General features: G+C 41.7%; 1 protein-coding gene across 1 annotated transcript; it reads right to left on the bottom strand.

Annotated features, from left to right (window-relative positions):
• Positions 1-80: 80 nt before the first annotated feature.
• Positions 81-21,379, bottom strand: LOC106612771 (olfactory receptor 11A1-like). The gene is made up of 3 exons (XM_014214244.2): positions 20,164-21,379; positions 429-530; positions 81-329 (listed from the first exon to the last, which is right to left on the bottom strand). Exons 1-3 carry the CDS (start codon positions 21,067-21,069, stop codon positions 81-83), a joined length of 1,257 nt encoding a protein of 418 aa, XP_014069719.2. The 5' UTR covers positions 21,070-21,379.
• Between the last annotated feature and the right edge of the window lie 706 nt (positions 21,380-22,085).

Genomic DNA, 22,085 nt, shown 5'->3' on the forward strand with positions numbered 1-22,085 from the left:
CGTTGCAGGGCCTTCCGTTCGGCCACGGAGCATCCGCCGAACCACACTGTGGCGCAGTTTGTCAGAATTCTCTCAACCTGTTAGCGGTAAAAGTTGACCAGGATCTTGGGAGACAGGGGGGCCTTCTTCAGCCTCCTCAAAAAGTACAGGCGCTGCTGCACCTTTTTGACCAGGGTTGAGGTGTTGAGGGTCCAGGAGAAGTCCTTGGAGATGTAGACACCCAGGAATTTGAAGCTGGGCACACGCTCCACCTCAGTGCCATCAATGAGAACTTGGGCGGGGCTGCAACTTTTAGACTTCCTGTAATCCACAATGAGCTCCTTGGTTTTCTTTGCATTGAGGGCCAGGTTGTTGTCAGAGCACCATGCAGCCAGATGCTTGACCTCCTCCCTGTAGGCTGACTCATCATTGTCATTGATCAGGCCTACCACCGTGGTGTCGTCTGCAAACCTGACGATGGTGTTGGAACCGTGTACAGGAACGCAGTCGTAGGTGAAGAGGGAATACAGGAGGGGGCTCAGCATGCAGGCCTGTGGTACACCAGTGTTCAGGTTCAGGGTTGAGGAGGTGAAGTTATCTAACCTGACAGACTGGGGTCTGTTGGTTAGGAAGTCCAAAGTCCAGTTACAGAGAGAGGGGCTGATCCCTAGGTCATGGAGTTTGGTGACCAGCCTAGAGGGAATGACTGTATTGAATGCTGAGCTAAAGTCTATGAACAGCATTCTCACATAGTTGTTGGTTTTGTCCAGGTGGGTCAGGGCAGAGTGTAAAGCTGTGGAGATGGCGTCTGCTGTAGACCTGTTCGGTCGGTAGGCAAACTGGTGGGGATCCAGTGTTGGAGGGAGGCAGCACTTAAGACCGCAACCATTGTGCCAGTGCCGAAGCAGTCGACCGCATCAAGCCTGAATGACTTCCAACCTGTTGCACTCATCCCCACGATCATGAAGTGCTTTGAAAGACTGGTTTTGTCCTACCTTAAACTCTTACATCTAAACGTTCCGCTAGCGGAACACCTGTTCCAATATCCAATGATGGGCGTGGCGCGAAATACAAACTCCTCTAAAATCCGAAAACTTCAATTTTTCAAACATATAACTATTTTACAGCTTTTTAAAGACAAGACTCTCGTTAATCTAACCACACTGTCCGATTTCAAAAAGGCTTTACAGCGAAAGCAAAACATTAGATTATGTCAGCAGAGTACCCAGCCAGAAATAATCAGACACCCATTTTTCAAGCTAGCATATAATGTCACAAAAAACAAAACCACAGCTAAATGCAGCACTAACCTTTGATGATCTTCATCAGATGACAACCCTAGGACATTATGTTATACAATGCATGCATGTTTTGTTCAATCAAGTTCATATTTATATCAAAAAACAGCTTTTTTACATTAGCATGTGACGTTGAGAACTAGCATACCCCCCGCAAACATCCGGTGAATTTACTAAATTACTCACGATAAACGTTCACAAAAAACATAACAATTATTTTAAGAATTATAGATACAGAACTCCTCTATGCACTCGATATGTCCGATTTTAAAATAGTTTTTCCGTGAAAGCACATTTTGCAATATTCTCAGTAGATAGCCCAGCCATCACGGCTAGCCATTTAGACACCGACCAAGTTTAGCCCTGACCAAACTCCGATTTACTATTACAAAAGTTTGATTACCTTTGTTGTCTTCGTCAGAATGCACTCCCAGGACTGCTACTTCAATAACAAATGTTGGTTTGGTCCAAAATAATCCATCGTTATATCCAAATAGCGGCGTTTTGTTTGTGCGTTCAAGACACTATCCGAAGTGTAAATAAGGGTCACGAGCATGGCGCAATTCGTGACAAAAGATTTCTAAATATTCCATTACCGTACTTCGAAGCATGTCAACCGCTGTTTAAAATCAATTTTTATGCCATTTTTCTCGTAAAAAAGCGATAATATTCCGACCGGGAATCTGCGTTTAGGTAAACAGACAGAAGAAAACAAAGCATTCGGTCGACGCGGGCACGCGCCTGAGTCTCACACTACTGTGAGCAGCCACTACCCAAACGCGCTACTTTGTTTCAACCAGAGCCTGCAAAGCCACGATTCAGCTTTTTGCTGCCTTCTGAGAGCCCATGGGAGCCGTAGGAAGTGTCACGTAACAGCAGAGATCCTCTGTAATGGATAGAGATAATGAAGAAGGGCAAGAAATTGTCAGACAGGCCACTTCCTGCATGGAATCTTCTCAGGTTTTGGCCTGCCAAATGAGTTCTGTTATACTCACAGACACCATTCAAACAGTTTTAGAAACTTTGGAGTGTTTTCTATCCAAAGCTAATAATTATATGCATATTCTAGTTTCTGGGCAGGAGTAATAATCAGATTAAATCGGGTACGTTTTTTATCCGGCTGTGAAAATACTGCCCCCTATCCATAACAGGTTAACCTCTCTGGGCTAGGTGGGACGTTAGCGTCCCACTCTATCCTCTCCAGCGTCTCATCCCGTCAGCGGGATCAAAATCCAGCGAAAAATCATATCGCCAATTAGCATTAAAAAAAAATCATAATTTAAAAAAAATAATAATAATATATATATATTTTTTTATAGATACACCTCTCCTGAATCGACCCACGTCGTCCGATTTCAAAAAGGTTTTACAGGAAAAGCAAATCATTAGATTATGTTAGATGAGTCCATCGTAAAAAGCAGCTTCATAGCCATTTTCCCGACCAACCACTTGCATCACATATAACCAAAAAAGAGCTAAATGCAGCACTAACCTTTTACAAACTTCATCAGATGACACACCTAAGACATCATGTTACACTATGCATGCATTCTTTTGTTCAATAAAGGTCATATTTATATATAAAAACAGCATTTTACATCGGCGTCTGACGTTGACTAACGAATTTCCCCTCAAATGCGTCCCGGGAAACAATGCTACAATTCCCTAAATTACTATCCTATAAAGATTTTTTAAATTTATATTGTCAATCTAACATTTATAGATGAATATCTCTTGAGAACACCTGTCATACCAGATTTTAAATTAACTTTACTGGGTAATCACACTTTGCGATAAAAGGAGATGCGATACTCAGAAAATGAGCTAATATACAGAGCTCGGCACCATCTTGGGACAATCGCATGTCACATCTCATCTTGTATAATATTGTCAATAATCGCCTACCTTTAGTTGTCTTCATCAGAAAGCATCCCAGATCCACAACAGATGTATTTTCGGTCGAAAAAGTCAATACTTCACGTTCCATTAGCCTGCTGTTGGTAGCGCGTCCTAGGGCTCTCTCCAAGCGCAGGGCTGAAGTTCCGGATAAAATGAGATTCTCCCGCCTGTAGGTTCGTTCAAACATGTCAAACGTTGTAAAACATTAATCTTCAGGGCCTGTAACACCAAGAGAGCCAATAAGATTCGAGGGGGATGATTTCATTGCCTTTAAAACCGTTTCCAAAGGTGGGGGTAGACATGGCCGCCGGCGTCATAATGGTGATGGCCCATCCCCTGTGACCAATTTCCAATGACTCTCATTCACTGAGTTTCGACTGTATAAGGCTCAAACCACTGTGAAAAGACTGGCGACATCTAGTGGAAGCAATAGGAAGTGCTCACTGAACCATGGTTAACGGTGTGATTTATAGGGAAAGATGAGAAGTCGAGTCCACAATTCTGAATTCCACTTCCTGTTTCAATCGGTCTCGGGGTTTTCACTGCCATTTGAGTTCTGTTATACTCACAGACACCATTCAAACAGTTTTAGAAACTTTAGGGTATTTTCTATCCATATATAATAAGTATATGCATGCCCTAGCTTCTGAGTTTGATTAGTAGGCCGTTGAAAATGGGAACGATTTTTTTTCAAAATGCGCTGTGGCGCCCCCTATCCTAGGGTATCCTCTATTCAACAGCCAGTGGAATCGCGTGGCGCGAAATACAAATACCTCAAAAAAGCTATAACTTCAATTTCTCAAACATATGACTATTTTACAACATTTCAAAGATAAGACTCTTGTTAATTCATCCACGGTGTCCGATTTCAAAAAGGCTTTACAGCGAAAGCAAAACATTAGATTATGTCAGGAGAGTACCCAGCCAAAAATAATCACAGCCATTTTCAAAGCAAGCATATGTCACAAAAACCCAAACCACAGCTAAATGCAGCACTAACCTTTGATGATCTTCATCAGATGACACTCCTAGGACATTATATTTTACAATACATGCATGTTTTGTTCAATCAAGTTCATATTTATATCAAAAAACAGCTTTTTACATTAGCATGTGATGTTCAGAACTAGCATACCCACCGAAAACTTCCGGTGAATTTACTAAATTACTCATCATAAACGTTGACAAAATACATAACAATTATTTTAAGAATTATAGATAAAGAACTCCTTTATGCAAATGCTATGTTAGATTTTAAAATAGCTTTTCGGCAAAAGCACATTTTGCAATATTCTGAGTACATAGCTCAGCCATCACAGGCTAGCTATTCAGACTCCCGCCAACGTCGGGGCCACCTAAACTCAGAATTACTTTAAGAAAAATTGGATTACCTTTGCTGTTCTTCGTCAGAATGCACTCCCAGGACTTCTACTTCAACAACAAAAATTGTTATGGTTACAAATAATCCATAGTTACATCCAAATACCTCCGTTTTGTTCGTGCGTTCAGGTCACTATCCGAAGGGTAACGCGCGAGCGCATTTCGTGACAAAAAAATTCAAAATATTCCATTACCGTACTTCGAAGCATGTCAAACGCTGTTTAAAATCAATTTTTATGCTATTTTTCTCGTAAAATAGAGATAATATTCCAACCGGACAACGTTGTATTCATTCAAAGAGTGAAAGAAAAAAATGGTGAGGCCTCGTGAATGCGCATCTCCAGTCTCACTGTCCCCAGGCAGACCACTTACAAACTCTGCTGCTGTACTCTGCCCAGAGACAGGAGACGCGTCATTCCGCTTTCTGAAGGCTCTAGAGAGCCAATGGAAGCCTTAGAAAGTGTCACATAACAGCTCAGATAATGTAATTTCGATAGAGATGCAACAGAAGGACTACAAATTGTCAGACGGTCCACTTTCTGCATGGAATCTTCTCAGGTTTTTGCCTGCCATATGTGTTCTGTTATACTCACAGACACCATTCAAACAGTTTTAGAAACTTCAGAGTGTTTTCAATCCAAATCTACTAATAATATGCATATTCTAGTTCCTGGGCAAGAGTAGTAACCAGATTAAATTGGGTACGTTTTTTATCCGGCCGTGAAAATACTGCCCCCTATCCACAACAGGTTAAAGCCTGCCTCGGCCAATGACAGGTTGAAATGTCAGTGAAGACCTCGGCCAGCTGCCCAGCACATGCTCTGAACACACGACCGGGGATGCCATCAGGACCAGCAGCCTTGTGTGCATTCACCCTGCTCAGTGCAGGCAAAACATCTGCGATGCATAGTCTAAGGGGGAGGTCGTCTGGGGGAGCTCAGCTTTGATGGCTGGATTATTATTGTTCCTGTCGAAGCAAGCATAGAACCTGTTTAACTCATCAGCGATGGAGACGTTGCTGGCTGTGGGGGTAGGATTTTTTGGCCGGTAGTCTGTGATGGCTTGGATGCCCTGTCACATGCGTTGAGGGTTGGAGTTCTTGTTGAAGTGCTCCTCAATCCGCAGTTTGTGGTCATGTTTAGCCATCTTGAGGCCCTTTTTCAGGTTGGCCAAGGATGAGCTGTAGGCTTCCGCATCGCCAGATCTGAAAGCAGCGTAGCTTGTCTTTACCTCTCTGTTCATACAAGGCTTCTGGTTGGGGAAAGTCTTTATTAGTTTATGGCTGGTGACATTGTTGATGCAGATGTTGATGTAATCCAGAACAGAAGAAACATATGTTTCAATGTCCATATGGTAGTCAAGGATGGCCTGAGTGGCAAACAATCTCCAGTCTGTATGTTGAAACTGGTGCTGTAGTAATCTGACCCCTCTGACCACACTTTGTCTGTCCTCAATGATGGTTTCACGTTTTTAATGAGGGGTAAATACTTGGAGTAGGAACAGTGAAAGGTGATCAGACTGTCCCAGGTGGGGGAGGGGAACGGCTTCGTAAGCCTCCGGAATGTTTGTATAGCATTAGCATCCAGAGGTTTATAGGCTGCAGTAACAACAATGGATGTAAGCTCCCGAGGCAAGTAGAAAGGCCTACACCTTATCATCAGGTACTCTAGATTAGTTGCGCAGTGACTCCCAGTTACGTTACTGTCTGTACACCATGCCTTGTTTACATAAATGCACAGACCACCCCCTCTGGTCTGACCAATCCTCTGCCGTACGATCAGCCCTGAAGACGTCGCACCCCTCTAGCTCAATAGCGTTGTCGGGTATGCTGTTGTTTAGCCACGTTTCCGGGAAAATCATGATGCTGCAATCCATAATCCTTTTTTTTGTGATGATTCTTAGTCGTATTTCGTCCATTTTGTTTGCCAGTGACCAGACGCTAGCGAGGAAAATGCTAGGTAGTGAAAGCCGATGTGGGGTTGGCTTTTGCCAAGCCCAGAGGCCACCCCGCTTCCCTCGCCTTTGTTTACGATCTTAAACGCCGCCTCCGGGCACTTCCTCTCAGCGATGTTTCAGTCTCCCAGGGCGTCTTCGCGATCTCCAGTGGAAGTTGTAAGTTGTCAAAACTCTCTTTGTGCATTGTGTTCCAATATCCAGGAGTTCTTGTCAGCTATATAAAGTGTACGTCAGGCTGTACTGAGTGAATACACTAAGAACTGTTAACCTCTTACATCTAGACGTTCCGCTAGCGGAACACCTGCTCCAATATCCAATGATAGGTGTGGCGCGAATTACAAATTCCTCAAAAATACAAAAACTTCAATTTTTCAAACATATGACTATTTCACAGCATTTTAAAGACAAGACTCTCCTTTATCTAACCACACTGTCCGATTTCAAAAAGGCTTTACAGCGAAAGCAAAACATTAGATTATGTCAGCAGAGTACCAAGCCAGAAATAATCAGACACCCATTTTCAAGCTAGCATATAATGTCACAAAAACCCAGAAGACAGCTAAATGCAGCACTAACCTTTGATGATCTTCATCAGATGACACACCTAGGACATTATGTTATACAATACATGCATGTTTTGTTCAATCAAGTTCATATTTATATCAAAAAACAGCTTTTTACATTAGCATGTGACGTTCAGAACTAGCATACCCCCGCAAACTTCCGGGGAATTTGCTAACAATTTACTAAATTACTCACGATAAACGTTCACAAAAAGCATAACAATTATTTTAAGAATTATAGATACAGAACTCCTCTATGCACTCGATATGTCCGATTTTAAAATAGCTTTTGGTGAAAGCACATTTTGCAATATTCTAAGTACATAGCCCAGCCATCACGGGCTAGCTATTTAGACACCCGGCAAGTTTAGCCTTCACCAAAATCAGATTTACTATTATAAAAGTTTGATTACCTTTTGTTGTCTTCGTCAGAATGCACTCCCAGGACTGCTACTTCAATAACAAATGTTGGTTTGGTCCAAAATAATCCATCGTTATATCCGAATAGCGGCGTTTTGTTCGTGCGTTCAAGACACTATCCGAAATGGTAAATCAGGGTCGCGCGCATGGCGCAATTCGTGACAAAAAATATCTAAATATTCCATTACCGTACTTCGAAGCATGTCAACCGCTGTTTAAAATCCATTTTTATGCAATTTATCTCGTAAAAAAGCGATAATATTCCGACCGGGAATCTCCTTTTCGGCAAACAGAGGAAAAATCACAAAGACGGGGGCGGCTAGGGCACGCGCCTAAGCCCACAGTCCCTTGATGGGCCACTTGAGAAAGGCGATAATGTGTTTCAGCCTGGGGCTGGGATGACGACATTCAGGTTTTTCCCGGGCTCTGAGCGCCCATGGAAGACGTAGGAAGTGTCACGTTAGAGCAGAGATCCTTTGTAAAAGATAGAGATGGCAAAGAAGTTCAAGAAATGGTCAGACAGGCCACTTCCTGTAAAGGAATCTCTAAGGTTTTGACCTGCCATTTGAGTTCTGTTATACTCACAGACACCATTCAAACAGTTTTAGAAACTTTGGAGTGTTTTCTACCCAAAGCCAATAATTATATGCATATTCTAGTTACTGGGTAGGAGTAGTAACCAGATTAAATCGGGTATGTTTTTTATCCAGCCGTGAAAATACTGCCCCCTAGCCATAACAGGTTAAGTAAATTACAACTAATTCTCAAAATCTGGGTAGACGCCGCGCCTCGCGCCGCCACTATATCAGGGGCGATTGGAAAAGCTTTTCAAAAGAGGACATTGTATTATAATTTCTTTGTCCTCCCTGACGATGGCCATGCAACCGAAACAGATCAGAGTTTTTAAACTTTGTTTCCATTGAACATGCCATACAAATAAAGGCATTTTAATTAATTATATAAAGAGTGCCTTTGTCCGCCCTTCCTTTTGATGACAGACAATGTCTTCTCCATTTCCCCACGCTCTCCACTGGATCCACGTCATACCAAAAAGCATGTGTCACAGACACCGGGAATCTTTCAACTTCAACTGCTCCGCTCAACACTTAATGCCACCTCTGTTATCACTCCTTTCAATGGTGCCCTGCTCCGGAGAGCAAAGTAAGTCATAATTCTTGTCCAAGTTACCTTCACCAACTCAACAGCCCCCAACCTCTTCTCTTCCCAACCTGACACCACATACGATTCAGCCAAAATGCAAGGATCATTATCTCTACAAATCTCACTCCCACTGGGCCAGAATCATCCTTATCATCCTAGGGACGAGGCCCGAACTCTGTGTTCTTCAGGTACTTCATCCTCACTCTCGACAGGTTCCATCTCTAAACTACTGAAGCATGTATGCCTCTTTTTGCACTTGACGCCAACATTCCTCACCACACTGCTTCCCTCTACACTCAACTTTTCCTCACCGGGAATCTTCAACTTCAGTTGACCCTCAACACTTTTCACCACTCCAGTTATCACTCCTTTCAACAGTGCCCTGCTCTGGAGAGGAAAGCAAGTCATAGTTCTTGTCCCCAGTCACGTGATGCGGAGCGCATACTCCCTCTGGACGGCAGAAATGCAAAAAATATACGTGATTCTACTTCGAGTTACTATCACCGACCCAACATTCCCCAAAATCTTCTCCACCCAGCCTGACACCACACATGGATCTGCCAAAAGGCAAGGATCAATTCTCTCCAAAAATATCACTCCCACCGGGTCAGAATCATCTTTGTCATCATCAGGATGAGGTTCAAACTCGGTGGTCTTCATTGCACATGCCACCTCAGTTAATTAATCCTCACTGTCATCATGTTCAATTTCCTTCTGTAGCTCCTCCAAAAGTTGTGTGATCCACCATTTCATATTTACTCAAAACAAGTTCCACTTTTCTCCTTTTTTTCCATTGTCCGCCATCTACTCCATCAGATCTTCCACAAGGCTTGTCCATTCCATATTTACTTATATGTTCCACTTTTCTCATTTTTTTCCTGTCCGCCATTTCACCCATACCTCATGCCCACACCGGCAGCCTTCAATGACCCAAATTGTATCAACCCTTACAAAATGTCCATTAATTAAAATCCACATAATTATTCACATTTCCTGTTGCTGCAGGATTATTTTCCTGCTGAGGCAAACTGGCTCAAATTAAGATCCTACATTTGTAGTTCAACTGATGGGCCATCAGCTCATATCAGCTAGTCAACTCAGCCAGGGAAACACAAATGAATGTTTTTCACACCTTCCATTAATGTGACATATGTGACCTGCCACCAAATCTTCCCTCGGAGAGGAGGCCATTTCCCAAACTATTTTAATAAACTTTGATATTGCATTTTGTCTCTGTTGTTCATCCAATTAAGACTTCACTCGTTTGAACTAATTTTGAACAGTGATTGGAAACCTTAGGTTTGCTAGAAACCTTAAGAAGTCCTCTTTTTTGATTATACATAGATCCCCAAAAATGTGCGTTTGTTTTAAAATCGTTCTCTTTCATGCTCCATTGCACTCCATTCCGTAGGCTACCTCACTATTTAATCTGGAATCAGTGTTAGACGTAACATAGTTCATGTAAATCTGTCTCCCTCCATAAAGATTTAGATGCACTATTGTAAAGTGGTTGTTCCACTGGATATTATAGGTGAATGCACCAATTTGTAAGTCGCTCTGGATAAGAGCGTCTGCTAAATGACTAAAATGTAAAAATGTAAATTTAGAATGATATGTTACTAATTACAACTTGTAATGTTTCATAGCAACCAACCAACTACCCACCCTCCTTTAATATTTGCCCTAAGTAACCTTTTGTCTCACTGTAACGGCTGTCGTCAACATGAGACCAAAATGCAAGCGGGATGTGGATACTCATCTTTAATACTTATTTTAAATAAAGTGAACACCAAAACAATAAACAAGAACGACTCACGACATGCTAACAGGCTATACATACAAAATAATAGCAGTGCTAGCGCAACAACCCACAAACCCAAGTGAAAAACACACACCTAATATATGACTCCCAATCAGGAACAACGATAACCAGCTGTCCCTGATCGGGTGCCACACAGACCAACATAGAAACATACAACCCAGAACAAACATACACAGACCTCTTCTGCCACGTCCTGACCAAAATACTACACAACTACACCCTCTGCTGGTCAGGACGTGACACTCATGTAACCATAGCAAACGTAACAAAAATTATTATACATATTTGATTGTCTGAATTTACATTTACCATGTTACGTCTAGTTTATGAGACCAGGCTGCACTATTCTCAATTTCATCTAGATCTAATATTATACACCTATGTGTTCAATTAGTTTTGATAGGCTACAATATGCTATAGTTTAGGTGTAGCATACGGCTGCACTTGTAATACACTTGACACCTGTATGTCGTAGTGGAGACCAATATCTCTATCTTGTTATAAAGCTATATAAAACAACGGTTATTGATATGTATGGATGCATTTCAGGGACATTTTTGCAGTGATAGGATTTAGGTCTACAGAAGCAGTAGGACATTTACTAATACAATTAATTCTTTAGCGTTTGAGCTAGAGAGAGAGGGAGAGAGGAGGATTTTGATAGCAGGACCTGGTGTGAAATAGTTTGCACTGGATCAAATGGCTATCCAATTATCTTTAATCATTACAAGTAAAAGCCAAGTATTGACAAGTCATGATAAAAACAGATCACATGAGTTTGGAATTTCTGTGAACTACACCAGTCCATGTAATGAGTTTTGGAAAGACGTATATTCACACATGCTAAAATCTCTTAACACCATGGCCATTGTCCTCATTCGTCCCGATCAGTTCAGCAGCAATCTTCTCCAAACCTGTGCATAGTAGCCTGGTTTTTGGAATTACTTCATATATTTGAATGTCTTATTAAGAATCTTACACTTAAGGTATTGTAATCTATGTTCATAAGACTATTGTCATTTAATAATTAAAAGATCCAATATCAAACAAGGTACTTACCGACGGAGCAGCCAGAGGAACTGCCCTTCCCTACCTTCAGGCTTTGATCAAACCTTACATACACCCCAACCCGAGCACTCCGTTCTGACACCTTTGGTCTCTTGGCCCTCCCAACCCTGAACTAACATATGGATAACACATAATTGGGAATGAAGATGGACATCTGTTGATCACAGATACCGTAAAAAAAAGCTAGGGGAGTGGATCATAAAACCAGTCAGTATATGGTGTGACCTCCATTTGCTTCATGCAGCGCGATACATCTCCTCCGCATAGTGTTGATCAGGCTGTTGATTGTGGGTGTGGAATGTTGTCCCCTCTTCTTCAATGGCTGTTGCTGGATATTGGCGGGAACTGGAACACGCTGTCGTACACATCAATCCAGAGCATCCCAAACATGCTCAATGGGTGACATGTCTGGTAAGTATGAAGGCCATGGAAGAACTGGGACATTTTCAGCTTCCAGGAATTGTGTACAGATCCTTGCAACATGGGGCCATGCATTATCATGCTGAAACATGTAATAGCAGCAGATGAGTGGCACGACAAAGTATCTCTGTGCATTCAAATTGCCATTGATAAAATGCAATTTTGTTCGTTGTCCCTAGCTTATGCCTGCCCATACCATAACCACACCTGCACCTTAGGGCACTCTTCACAACATTGACATCGGCAAACCACTCACCCACACGACGCCGTTCAAATGGACTGCGGTTGTGAGGCCTGTTTAAAGTACTGCCAAATTCTCTAAAATGGAGGTGGCTTATGGTAGAGAAATGAACATAAAATTCTCTGGCAACAGCTTTGGTGGACATTCCTGCAATCAGCATGCCTGTTGCACGCTCCCTCAACTTGAGACATCTGTGGAATTGTGTTGTGTGACAAAACTGCATATTTTAGTGGCTTTTTATTGTCCCCAGCACAAGGTGCACCTGTGTATTGATCATGCTGTTTAATCAGCTTCTTTATATGCCACACCTGTCAGGTGGATGGATTATCTTGAAAAAGGAGAAACGATCACTAACCGAGATGTAAACACATTTTTGACCCAAATTTGAAAGAACTAAGCTTTTTGTGCATATGGACAATTTCTGGGATCTTTTATTTCAGCTCATGAAACGTGGGACCAACACTTTACATGTTGCATTTATATTTTTGTTCAGTATACTGTAGTTACTAGACAAATAAAAAAACGTTCCAAACCTCTCTGCTAATAACAGCTAGTTTTCAGTTTTCCACTCCCCACTCAGACCATTCCCAGACAGTCCAAAAAATATTCTTGCTTGAGAAATTGCGTCCTTGCTAAGAAGCAATTTTTGTTTGTTTTCAATTAAAGTGGTCAAACATTACCACAGTAAGGTACTTAAGTTGTTACCCATAGATTGTTTGATATTGAGAGAAAAATGGCTGCATTGGACATCTAAGGGAAAATAGCTGTTCATAGCTGTTCACTCTATACAGTATACTGTATGTACTGTATATATCAATTTGTTATATTGGACTTAAGAATACATTTGGTGAATTGTTATCTTAGGCCTACTACTGATTTTAAGTTAATTTCCCCCAATTGTTGAAGCACTAATTTTAACATTGATCTATTTCTATGGGCACAAGCACTGTTTATGACACAAACTGTTCACACCTCTCTTGTTGGCAGATTGAATTTTGCAAGTTTAATGCTTATTTCCTGCAATTCTATACATTTTGTCATGGGGTCCAAAGCAAATGTTGCAGTTTTAAAGCAAATGTTCTTGCAATTCTATACATTTTGCCATGTCGTGTGTTTTCAGGTGATATTTGAGTACCTAAACAATTACAATATTATCTATGGGCAAAAAAAACAAAAAAATATATTAGCTGACATGGGCTAGTTGATCTGTACATTTCTGACAAGTTGTAAATAGCTCTAAGGTATACAATGACTAACATGACAAGAGGAACTGCTGATGCACTACCCACATTTTTGGGGGGTAATGCTGACAGCTTGTGCGGGAACCACTGACTTAGAATGTTATGCTGTAGGCGTTCTCTATTTTAAAACGAACACAACTCTCTGTCACGCTCCTCTTCGTCTGAAGATATAGAGAAATCGCTGTCAGAAAAGGTGGACCAATACGCAGCGGGTTGCGTGCTCATCATATTTTATTTAAATGTGAACACCAAGAAAAAACAAGAAACAAAGACCAACAGGAACAGTTTTGCAGGCTATACACAACGCAATGCAAAAACAACAACCCACAAACCCCAGGTGAAAAACACACTCCTAATATATGACTCCCAATCAGGAACAACGAAATACAGCTGTTCCTGATCGGGAGCCACACAGACTAACAAAGAAACAGACATACTAGAAAAACCATACAACACAACCCTACTGCCACGTCCTGACCAAAATCTAATACAATTACTCCCCCTGCTGGTCAGGACGTGACAGTACCCCCCCTAAAGGTGCAGACCCCGAATGCACCTCAAAAGAAAACACAAATCCCCCAATACCACAAAAAAAAACTAAACAAAAAGGGAGGGAAGGGAGGGTGGCTGCCGTCAACGACGGCACTTGTGCTACACCCCCACTCCCCAACCCACCTACACTGGAGGAGGCTCTGGTTCTGGCCTCCTGTCTTCCCGACTGACGACATAGTCTCTTGGTTCTGGACCGTAGGCAGACTCACTTAGTTCCGGGTTGTAGGCAGACTCATTTGGTTCAAAGCTGTAGGCAGACACACACAGTTCATAGTTAATTTCAATCTCACCCGGTTCCGGGTCGCGGGCAGACTAACCCGGTTCTGGGTCGCGGGCAGACTCACCCGGTTCCGGGTCGCGGGCAGACTCACCCGGTTCCGTACAGTGGGCCGACTCACCCGGTTCCGGACACTCTGGACGCGGCACTGTTGCCGGACACTCTGGACGAGGCACTGTTGCCGGACACTCTGGGCGAGGCACTGTTGCCGGACACTCTGGGCGAGGCACTGTTGCCGGACACTCTGGGCGAGGCTGACGCACTGGAAGCCTGATGCGTGGGGCTGATAGTGGAGGTACCAGACTAGAGGTTCGCACTTCCGGGTCAGCACGATAGAGGCGGGAACTGGAAAAACTGGGCCATGGAGGCGCACAGGTGGCCTTGATGGCACCTCCTGCACAACCCGTCCTGGCTGGATGGAACTAGCAGCCCTGTACGAGCGGGGTGCTAGTACAGGGCGAACTGGGCTGTGCAGGGGCTTGATGGTTACCGTGCGTAGAGCGGGCGTAGGGTAGCCTGGTCCTAGGAGGCGTACCGGCGACCAGACGCGCTGCGCAGGCATCCTCCTACCAGGCTGGATGCCCACTCTAGCACGGCATCTGCGAGGGGCTGGAATATCTCGCACTGGACTGTGCGAGCGTATGGGCGAGATCGTGCGCACTTCCTCAAACTTCGGCGCCCTCCACTCCATACGTTCCTCCATGTAAGCACAGATAGCTGGCTTATGGCTCTTCCTTGGCCCAGCCAAACTACCCGTGTGCACCCCCAATTTTTTTTATTGGGGGTGCCTCTCGTGCTTCTCCATCAGCGCGTTCCTGGCCTCATACCGCCGCCTCTCTGCCTTAGCTTCCTCTATTTCCTCCCGTGGGCGACGGTATTCCCCAGCCTGGTGCCAAGGTCCAGCCCCGTCCAGAATCTCCTCCCAAGTCCATCTCTCTCTATAGTCCATGTACTCCACCTGCTGCTCCTTTCTCCGCTGCTTGGTCTTTGTTTGGTGGGTTGTTCTGTCACAGCCGTCATTAGAGAAAGACCAAGGTGCAGCGGAGGATGCGTTCATCTTGAATGAATTTTAATTGAAAAAGAGAACACTTTGACAAAATAAACAAAATGACAGCCGACAGTTCTGTCAGGTACTAACAACGAAAACGAAAGCACTAAACAGAAACAATCACCCACAAAAACCCAAAGGAAAACCAGGCTACTTATGTGTGACTCCCAATCAGCAACAACGAACTACAGCTGTGCCTGATTGGGAGCCACACACGGCCTAACCAAAATAAAGAACAAAAATCCCTCTCTATGGCCAGGGCGTTACACTCACAAGCTTTTCTTCTCAGGGACATTATCATTGGATAGTGGTATTAAACAACACCTGTGCTTAAATGACAGTGTGAACATATATTTAACCTCTGGACGGGCTCGACATCCAGCGAAAAATCCTATCGCCATTTGCATAACAAAATTTAATTACATTTTTTTCAAATATAGGACTATTTTATATCGTTTTATAGATACACCTCTCCTGAATCGAACCACGTTGTCCAATTTCAAAAAGGCTCTCGTTAATCTAACCACACTGTCCGATTTCAAAAAGGCTTTACAACGAAAGCAAAACATTAGATTATGTCAGCAGAGTACCCAGCCAGAAATAATCAGACACCCATTTTTCAAGCTAGCATATAATGTCACATAAACCCAAACCAGAGCTAAATGCAGCACTAACCTTTGATGATCTTCATCAGATTACAATCCTAGGACATTATGTTATACAATACATGCATGTTTTGTTCAATCAAGTTCATATTTATATCAAAAACCAGCTTTTTACATTAGCATGAGACTAGCATGTGACTAGCATTCCCACCGAACACTTCCGGTGAATTGACTAAATTACTCACGATAAACGTTCACAAAAAACATAACAATTATTTAAAGAATTATAGATACAGAACTCCTCTATGCACTCGCTATGTCCGATTTTAAAATAGCTTTTCGGTGAAAGCACATTTTGCAATATTCTGAGTCGATAGCACAGCCATCACAGGCTAGCTATTTTGACACCCACCAAGTGTGGTACTCACCAAACTCCGATTTACTATTAGAAAAGTTTGATTACCTTTGCTGTTCTTTGTCAGAATGCACTCCCAGGACTTCTACTTCAATAACAAATGTTGGTTTGGTTCAAAATAATCCATAGTTATATCCAAATAGCGGCGTTTTGTTCGTGCGTTCAAGACACTATCCGAAGGGTAAAGAAGGGTGACGCGCCCGATGCGTTTCGTGACAAAAAAAATCAAAATATTCCATTACCGTACTTCGAAGCATGTCAAACGCTGTTTAAAATCAATTTTTATGCTATTTTTCTCGTAAAAAAGCAATAATATTCTGACCGGGAGTCGTTGTTTTCGTTCAAAGAGAGAGAAAGTAAACATGGTGTCGGCTCATGCATGCGCCTCCAGTCTCATTGTCCTCTGATCGACCACTTACAAAATGCGTTAATGTTTTTCAGCCAGGGCCGGCATAGCCACCATTCATCGTTCTGGCGCCTTCTGAGAGCCTATGGGAGCGTTAGAAAATGTCACGTCATGCCAGAGATCCCCTGTTTTGGTTAGAGATGATCAAGAAGACCAATAAATAGTCAGAGAGAGCGCTTCCTGTTTGGAATCTTCTCAGGTTTTGGCCTGCCAAATGAGTTCTGTTATACTCACAGACACCATTCAAACAGTTTTAGAAACTTTAGGGTGTTTTCTATCCAAATCAAACAATTATATGCATATTCTAGTTACTGGGCAGGAGTAGTAACCAGATTAATTCGGGTACGTTTTTTATCCGGCCGTGCACATACTGCCCCCTATCCCCAACAGGTTAAGTGTTCCATTTATTTTTTTGAGCAGTGTATTTTCCCTCAAATGCGTCCGGTGAAACAGCGCTACAATTTACTAAATTACTATTCGAAAACATTTTTCAAATGTAATATTGTCATTCTAAGATTTATAGATTAGCATCTCTTGAAAGCACCTGCAATGCCAGATTAAAAAATAACTTTACTGGGTAATCACACTTTGCGATAAAAGGGGATGCGATACTCAGAAAAATAGGCTAGCAATACAGGTCAGCGCCATCTTGGAACAATCGCATATCAAATCTAGTCTTGTATACTATTGTCAATAATCCCTTACCTTTGATTATCTTCATCAGAAGGCACTTCCAGGAATCCCAGGTCCACAACAAATGTATTATCGTTCGAAAAAGTTAATCCTTTATGTTCCAATAGCTTGTTGTTGTTAGCGCGTTCTGAAGGCTGCTCCAAAACTACCGTCGGCCTCGGGACTTCTCTCTCAACAAAATGCATTTTTTTTAAATGTAAGTTCGTTCAAACATGTCAAACGTTGTATAACATAAATCTTTAGGGCCTTTTTCAACCAGAGCTCCAATAACATTCAAGGGGGACGATTGCATTGTCTTTCAAAACGTTTCGAAAGGGGAGGGTAGCCAGGGGCGCCGGCGTCATAATGGTGATGGCCCTCCTCATGTGACCACGTTCCACAGACTCTCATTCTGTCAGTTTTCACAGTAGAAGGCTCAAACCACTTTGTAAAGACTGGGGACATCTAGTGGAAGCAATAGGAAGTGCTCAATGAACAATAGCTCACGGTGTGATTTATAGGCAAAGTGATGAAGTTGAGTCCGCAATTCAGAATTCCACATCCTGTTACGATCTGTCTCGGGGTTTTGACTGCCATATGAGTTCTGTTATACTCACAGACACCATTCAAACAGTTTTAGAAACTTTAGGGTGTTTTCTATCCACAAGTATTAATTATATGCATATCCTAGCTTCTGAGTTTGAGTAGGAGGCCGTTTAAAATGGGCACGAATTTTTTTCTAAAATCGCTGTAGCGCCCCTATCCTAGGCGACCGTCAAGAGGTTAAGAACTAAGCAGAAACAGAGGGGCCAGGTAGTTAGGGCAAATGCCAGAACGGCTGATCCATCTTTAGCGCAGTGACCAGTCTAAAAAGAGATCGATAGAGGACTGTAGTGCCCAAAAGCCAGTTTTAGCATGGGCTGCGGTATTGAGGACTTTCACCATTTTGAAGTGGTAACTGGGGGATCAGCCAATGAATTATACTTATGAGCAAACTTTCCATAACTGCAGGTGGCAATAAATAGCCAACCTTGGCTATTTATCTGTTTAAAAACCACTGTACAGGTGGCATTATGCACCCTTCCAGTTTGTTTGAAAATTCGTAGAAATAATAGAAGAAAATGGACTACTTCAAAATGGAGATTGCCTCAATGGTGCTTCCAGTGCAGATGCCATAATGGGACAGATACACTGACGTGATGTTGATCTAAGTCTATAGATCTTTCACTACTAGAGGAATACTTTACTGCCCATTTGTGGAAACAGAACTTATTGGAACCTTACATCATTTTGCCCTTTCCCCCATCCCCCTGAAACACACATACAGTACATATCCACTGACATTCTAGAAGAACATAGGGACGGAGACACAGCAGCATCACTGATTTGACTTTACTACAGTACTTTACAGTACTATGACAGTAAATACATCTAACGGAAATAAATAAGAATTTACAGAAATAAAATGCAATACAAACGATTATGTTGATGATAAAAACAAATGTACTGTATAAGCATTCAGTTCTGGCAGCAGTTCTGGCAACTCACATCTTGACAGATATTCCTGTCAGTCCTGGGATTCAAACCAGCAACCCTGGCCCTGCAGCTGTATCATCTAAAGTCATAATTGGTACCAGTTTAGGTTCAGATTTCTGATCTCCTTGGTCCTAATTCCTATATAATAGGGTGCAACAGTGGTGGGAACAGAACATAGCCACAGGAAGTAGGGGTGCTGAGGGTGATGCAGCACCCCCTGAAAAATCTGAATTTATAAATATTACTATGAATATTTTTGGATTACTTTTTTTCTCACAAAAGTAGCACACTGGGCCTTTACTAGTCCTGCATTAGCGGACCGATGTAGCCTTCTGTAGAGAGGGCATTGCATTTTCCCCCCCATGGTTATGGAACAGAATAAACTGTACTGATATCTCTGGTTACAGTAAACAACCGAAAAAAGGATGGTTGTAGAGAAGTTGATGAATGTGATCAAGTGGGGAGAACATGTATTAAAAGCCTACTTTCGTGACTCCTTTGAGGCTTTCAAGCAAACAAGTATATGAGGGCACAACTAACACAAAAAGTAAAACCACTAGACTTGCTATGATACATATACCATGCAGGTTGCTGAGTGCACTTTCACCACAGGAGAGTTTAACAATTGCTAAGTGAGAGAAAATGGTTATGGAATAAAATACAAATGACTTACAAATGGACACATGCCGGTCATAAGCCATCACTGCAAGAATAATGTAAGCACACATTACATATAAATTGCAGAAAAAAACTGCAATATACAACCTTCGTGAGAGATTCTCTTTATTTCTGCCTCATGGCAAAATGTGTAGAACTGCAGGAAATTAACTTGAAAACTGCAACAACATTAAAAAAATTCAAGATGACAAACATTTTAGGAAGATGGGCAGGGACACAACTGTCCTGAAGTTAGGTGGGCCAAGAGTCCAGATCTGGCAGAATGGTTTTGGGTGTAGGGTCTTCCCAAAGATCCCACTCAGCATCTGTTTAAGCATAGTCTGAAGGTAGGGAGGGCAGCTCCCCTTGATGCTCTGTAGTTATGCAGTTAACTAGCTAATATGACACAAAACATTCTCAGTTACAATACATGATAAACTTGATGCGATTTTTACATTCAATTATAGCAACTATAAGTAAGAAAACACATAATTCAACATTACAAAAAGGAACTATCAGGTTATGTTTTAGGGTAAATGCCTAGTACCTTTTTACAAGCATGCCTGATTTTTACAATCCTAACTCCATACATTAGAGGGTTGAAAATTGGTGGACATATCAAAAAATAAACAAATAAAATAGTGCGAAGTATAGGTGGAAGATCTGCAGTTTCATATCTGCCTTGTATAATCACAAATAACCAGCCAAAGAAGAAGTTCAGCATAGAGGCTATATGTGGTGTACAAGTGTTAAATGCTTTCCGTTTCGTCTCTTTTGAAGACTTTAAACATATTTGTAAAATTCTTACATATGAGTATATGGTAGGAATTATAGTACAAGAAAGATAAACCACAGTGACAAGAAGACCCCACATGTTATTCAGCATAGTATTTGAACAGGCAAGCTTGACTACTGAGTAGTTATCACAATACAGTCTGTCTAGAATGTTACCACAGAATTGCAGTCGCAAACTCAGGAAGATATTGATGGCGTTGAGGAAAAAAGAAGTCAACCAGGACAACAGAATTATGCCACAAATTAGTTTTGGTGTCATAATATTAATATATCGTAGAGGATAACAAATAGAAATGTACCTGTCATAGGACATAACCGCTAAATTACTAAATTCTGTTAGAGCGCATGTGTACAACACATAAATCTGGAGATAACAATAAAGAAGGGAAATATCATGTGTGTCAGAGAGTAAGTAAAACATGAGAGCAGGAAACAAAGCAGTGCTCCCATACAACTGATTAACAAACAAAGCACATAGAAACATATACATGGGTTCATGAAGGCTTCTTTCAATGCAGATAACTCCAATAAGCAAAGCATTGGCAAGAATGATGACAAAATATAATACAGTTAGTACAGCAAAGTAGAAATACTTCAATTGTCCGATATCACCGTATGCAGCAAGCCTAAAGACCTTAAAGTGAGTAGAGTTTTCCATGGTCCTGGGATTTAGCAAAGATGTGCTGTCAATGTTTGAAGAAGAGAAGAAAATCTTCCTACTGTAGCTTACATATAAGTTAAATTGATGATATCACAAAGAACAGACAACCTAAATCGATAATTCCTTGATTTGTTGATTCAGTAATAGATTTCCCCACATCTACACTATACTCACCAATATAGACAGCTTTTCATTCTCCTGATACGATAATTCAAACAATAGTATTATTTGTATCCTGCACTCATGTAACTTTACATTCAAATGCAAAATAATACATTGATTACATGTATTCTAAATCCAAAATGAAGACTGCTCATTTCTAATCCATGGTGAACTGCTTAAACTCAGCTCCTCACTTGATTCTTATACTTGTGAGATGTAAAAAAAAAAGTCTGCCATGGTGTGATATGCAAAGGAATACCAGTACCTGGGGATACCTGGGGATAATTAGATATTTTCAGAGTCAAGGAAACCATATAGAGAAAAACAGATACCATTTTGTACCACATGCCCTCCAGCATGTTCAAATGCCTCTTTTAAATGAAAAATCCACCCAAAACACTCATTCTTATAATGTAAATGACACTAATATGTGAGAACAATATTTTTTTTGTGAACAAATGTTTCATTTTGGCTTTTTAATAGGGATGGTAGCAACATATGAAAATTGTTGTGGAAATCTGTTGCAGCTGAAGATGACTACAAAATCCACATTGCAATGCTTTCTCTATGGTCTGGCTGGCTAGCTAGCAAACATAGCTACACACAATAACACCAAAGACAATATCAGTATGTGACGTAGCTAGTTAGCTGTAAAATTGCCTTATCAAACTGGACTATTTTAGGAGTCTACAATCGAATCATGTTCAACCTGCAGATTGATGTGCCTCACCGAGTGGAGTCTGACATTCGCAACAACACCATGCAGTGGACCCTGGACTGAAGTGGCAGAAATATAGAAGAAATGTGCTAGACTGTCTGTAAAATTACACATTCCTTGAGGTAGGAATATC

Source organism: Salmo salar, chromosome ssa09 (genome assembly GCF_905237065.1).
Source record: "Salmo salar chromosome ssa09, Ssal_v3.1, whole genome shotgun sequence".
In the NCBI taxonomy this organism is placed as follows: Eukaryota; Metazoa; Chordata; class Actinopteri; order Salmoniformes; family Salmonidae; genus Salmo; species Salmo salar.

Bases quoted from the DNA above. Each gene is read 5' to 3' on its own strand.
- LOC106612771 (XM_014214244.2), bottom strand. From the start codon at position 21,069: ATGGAAAACTCTACTCACTTTAAGGTCTTTAGGCTTGCTGCATACGGT. The intron at 531-20,163 runs GTACTAGGCATT...GGTGTACCACAG, and splicing joins TCAGGCATGCTTGTAAAAAG to GCCTGCATGCTGAGCCCCCT. The intron at 330-428 runs GTAGGCCTGATC...CTCAATGCAAAG, and splicing joins TTGCAGACGACACCACGGTG to AAAACCAAGGAGCTCATTGT.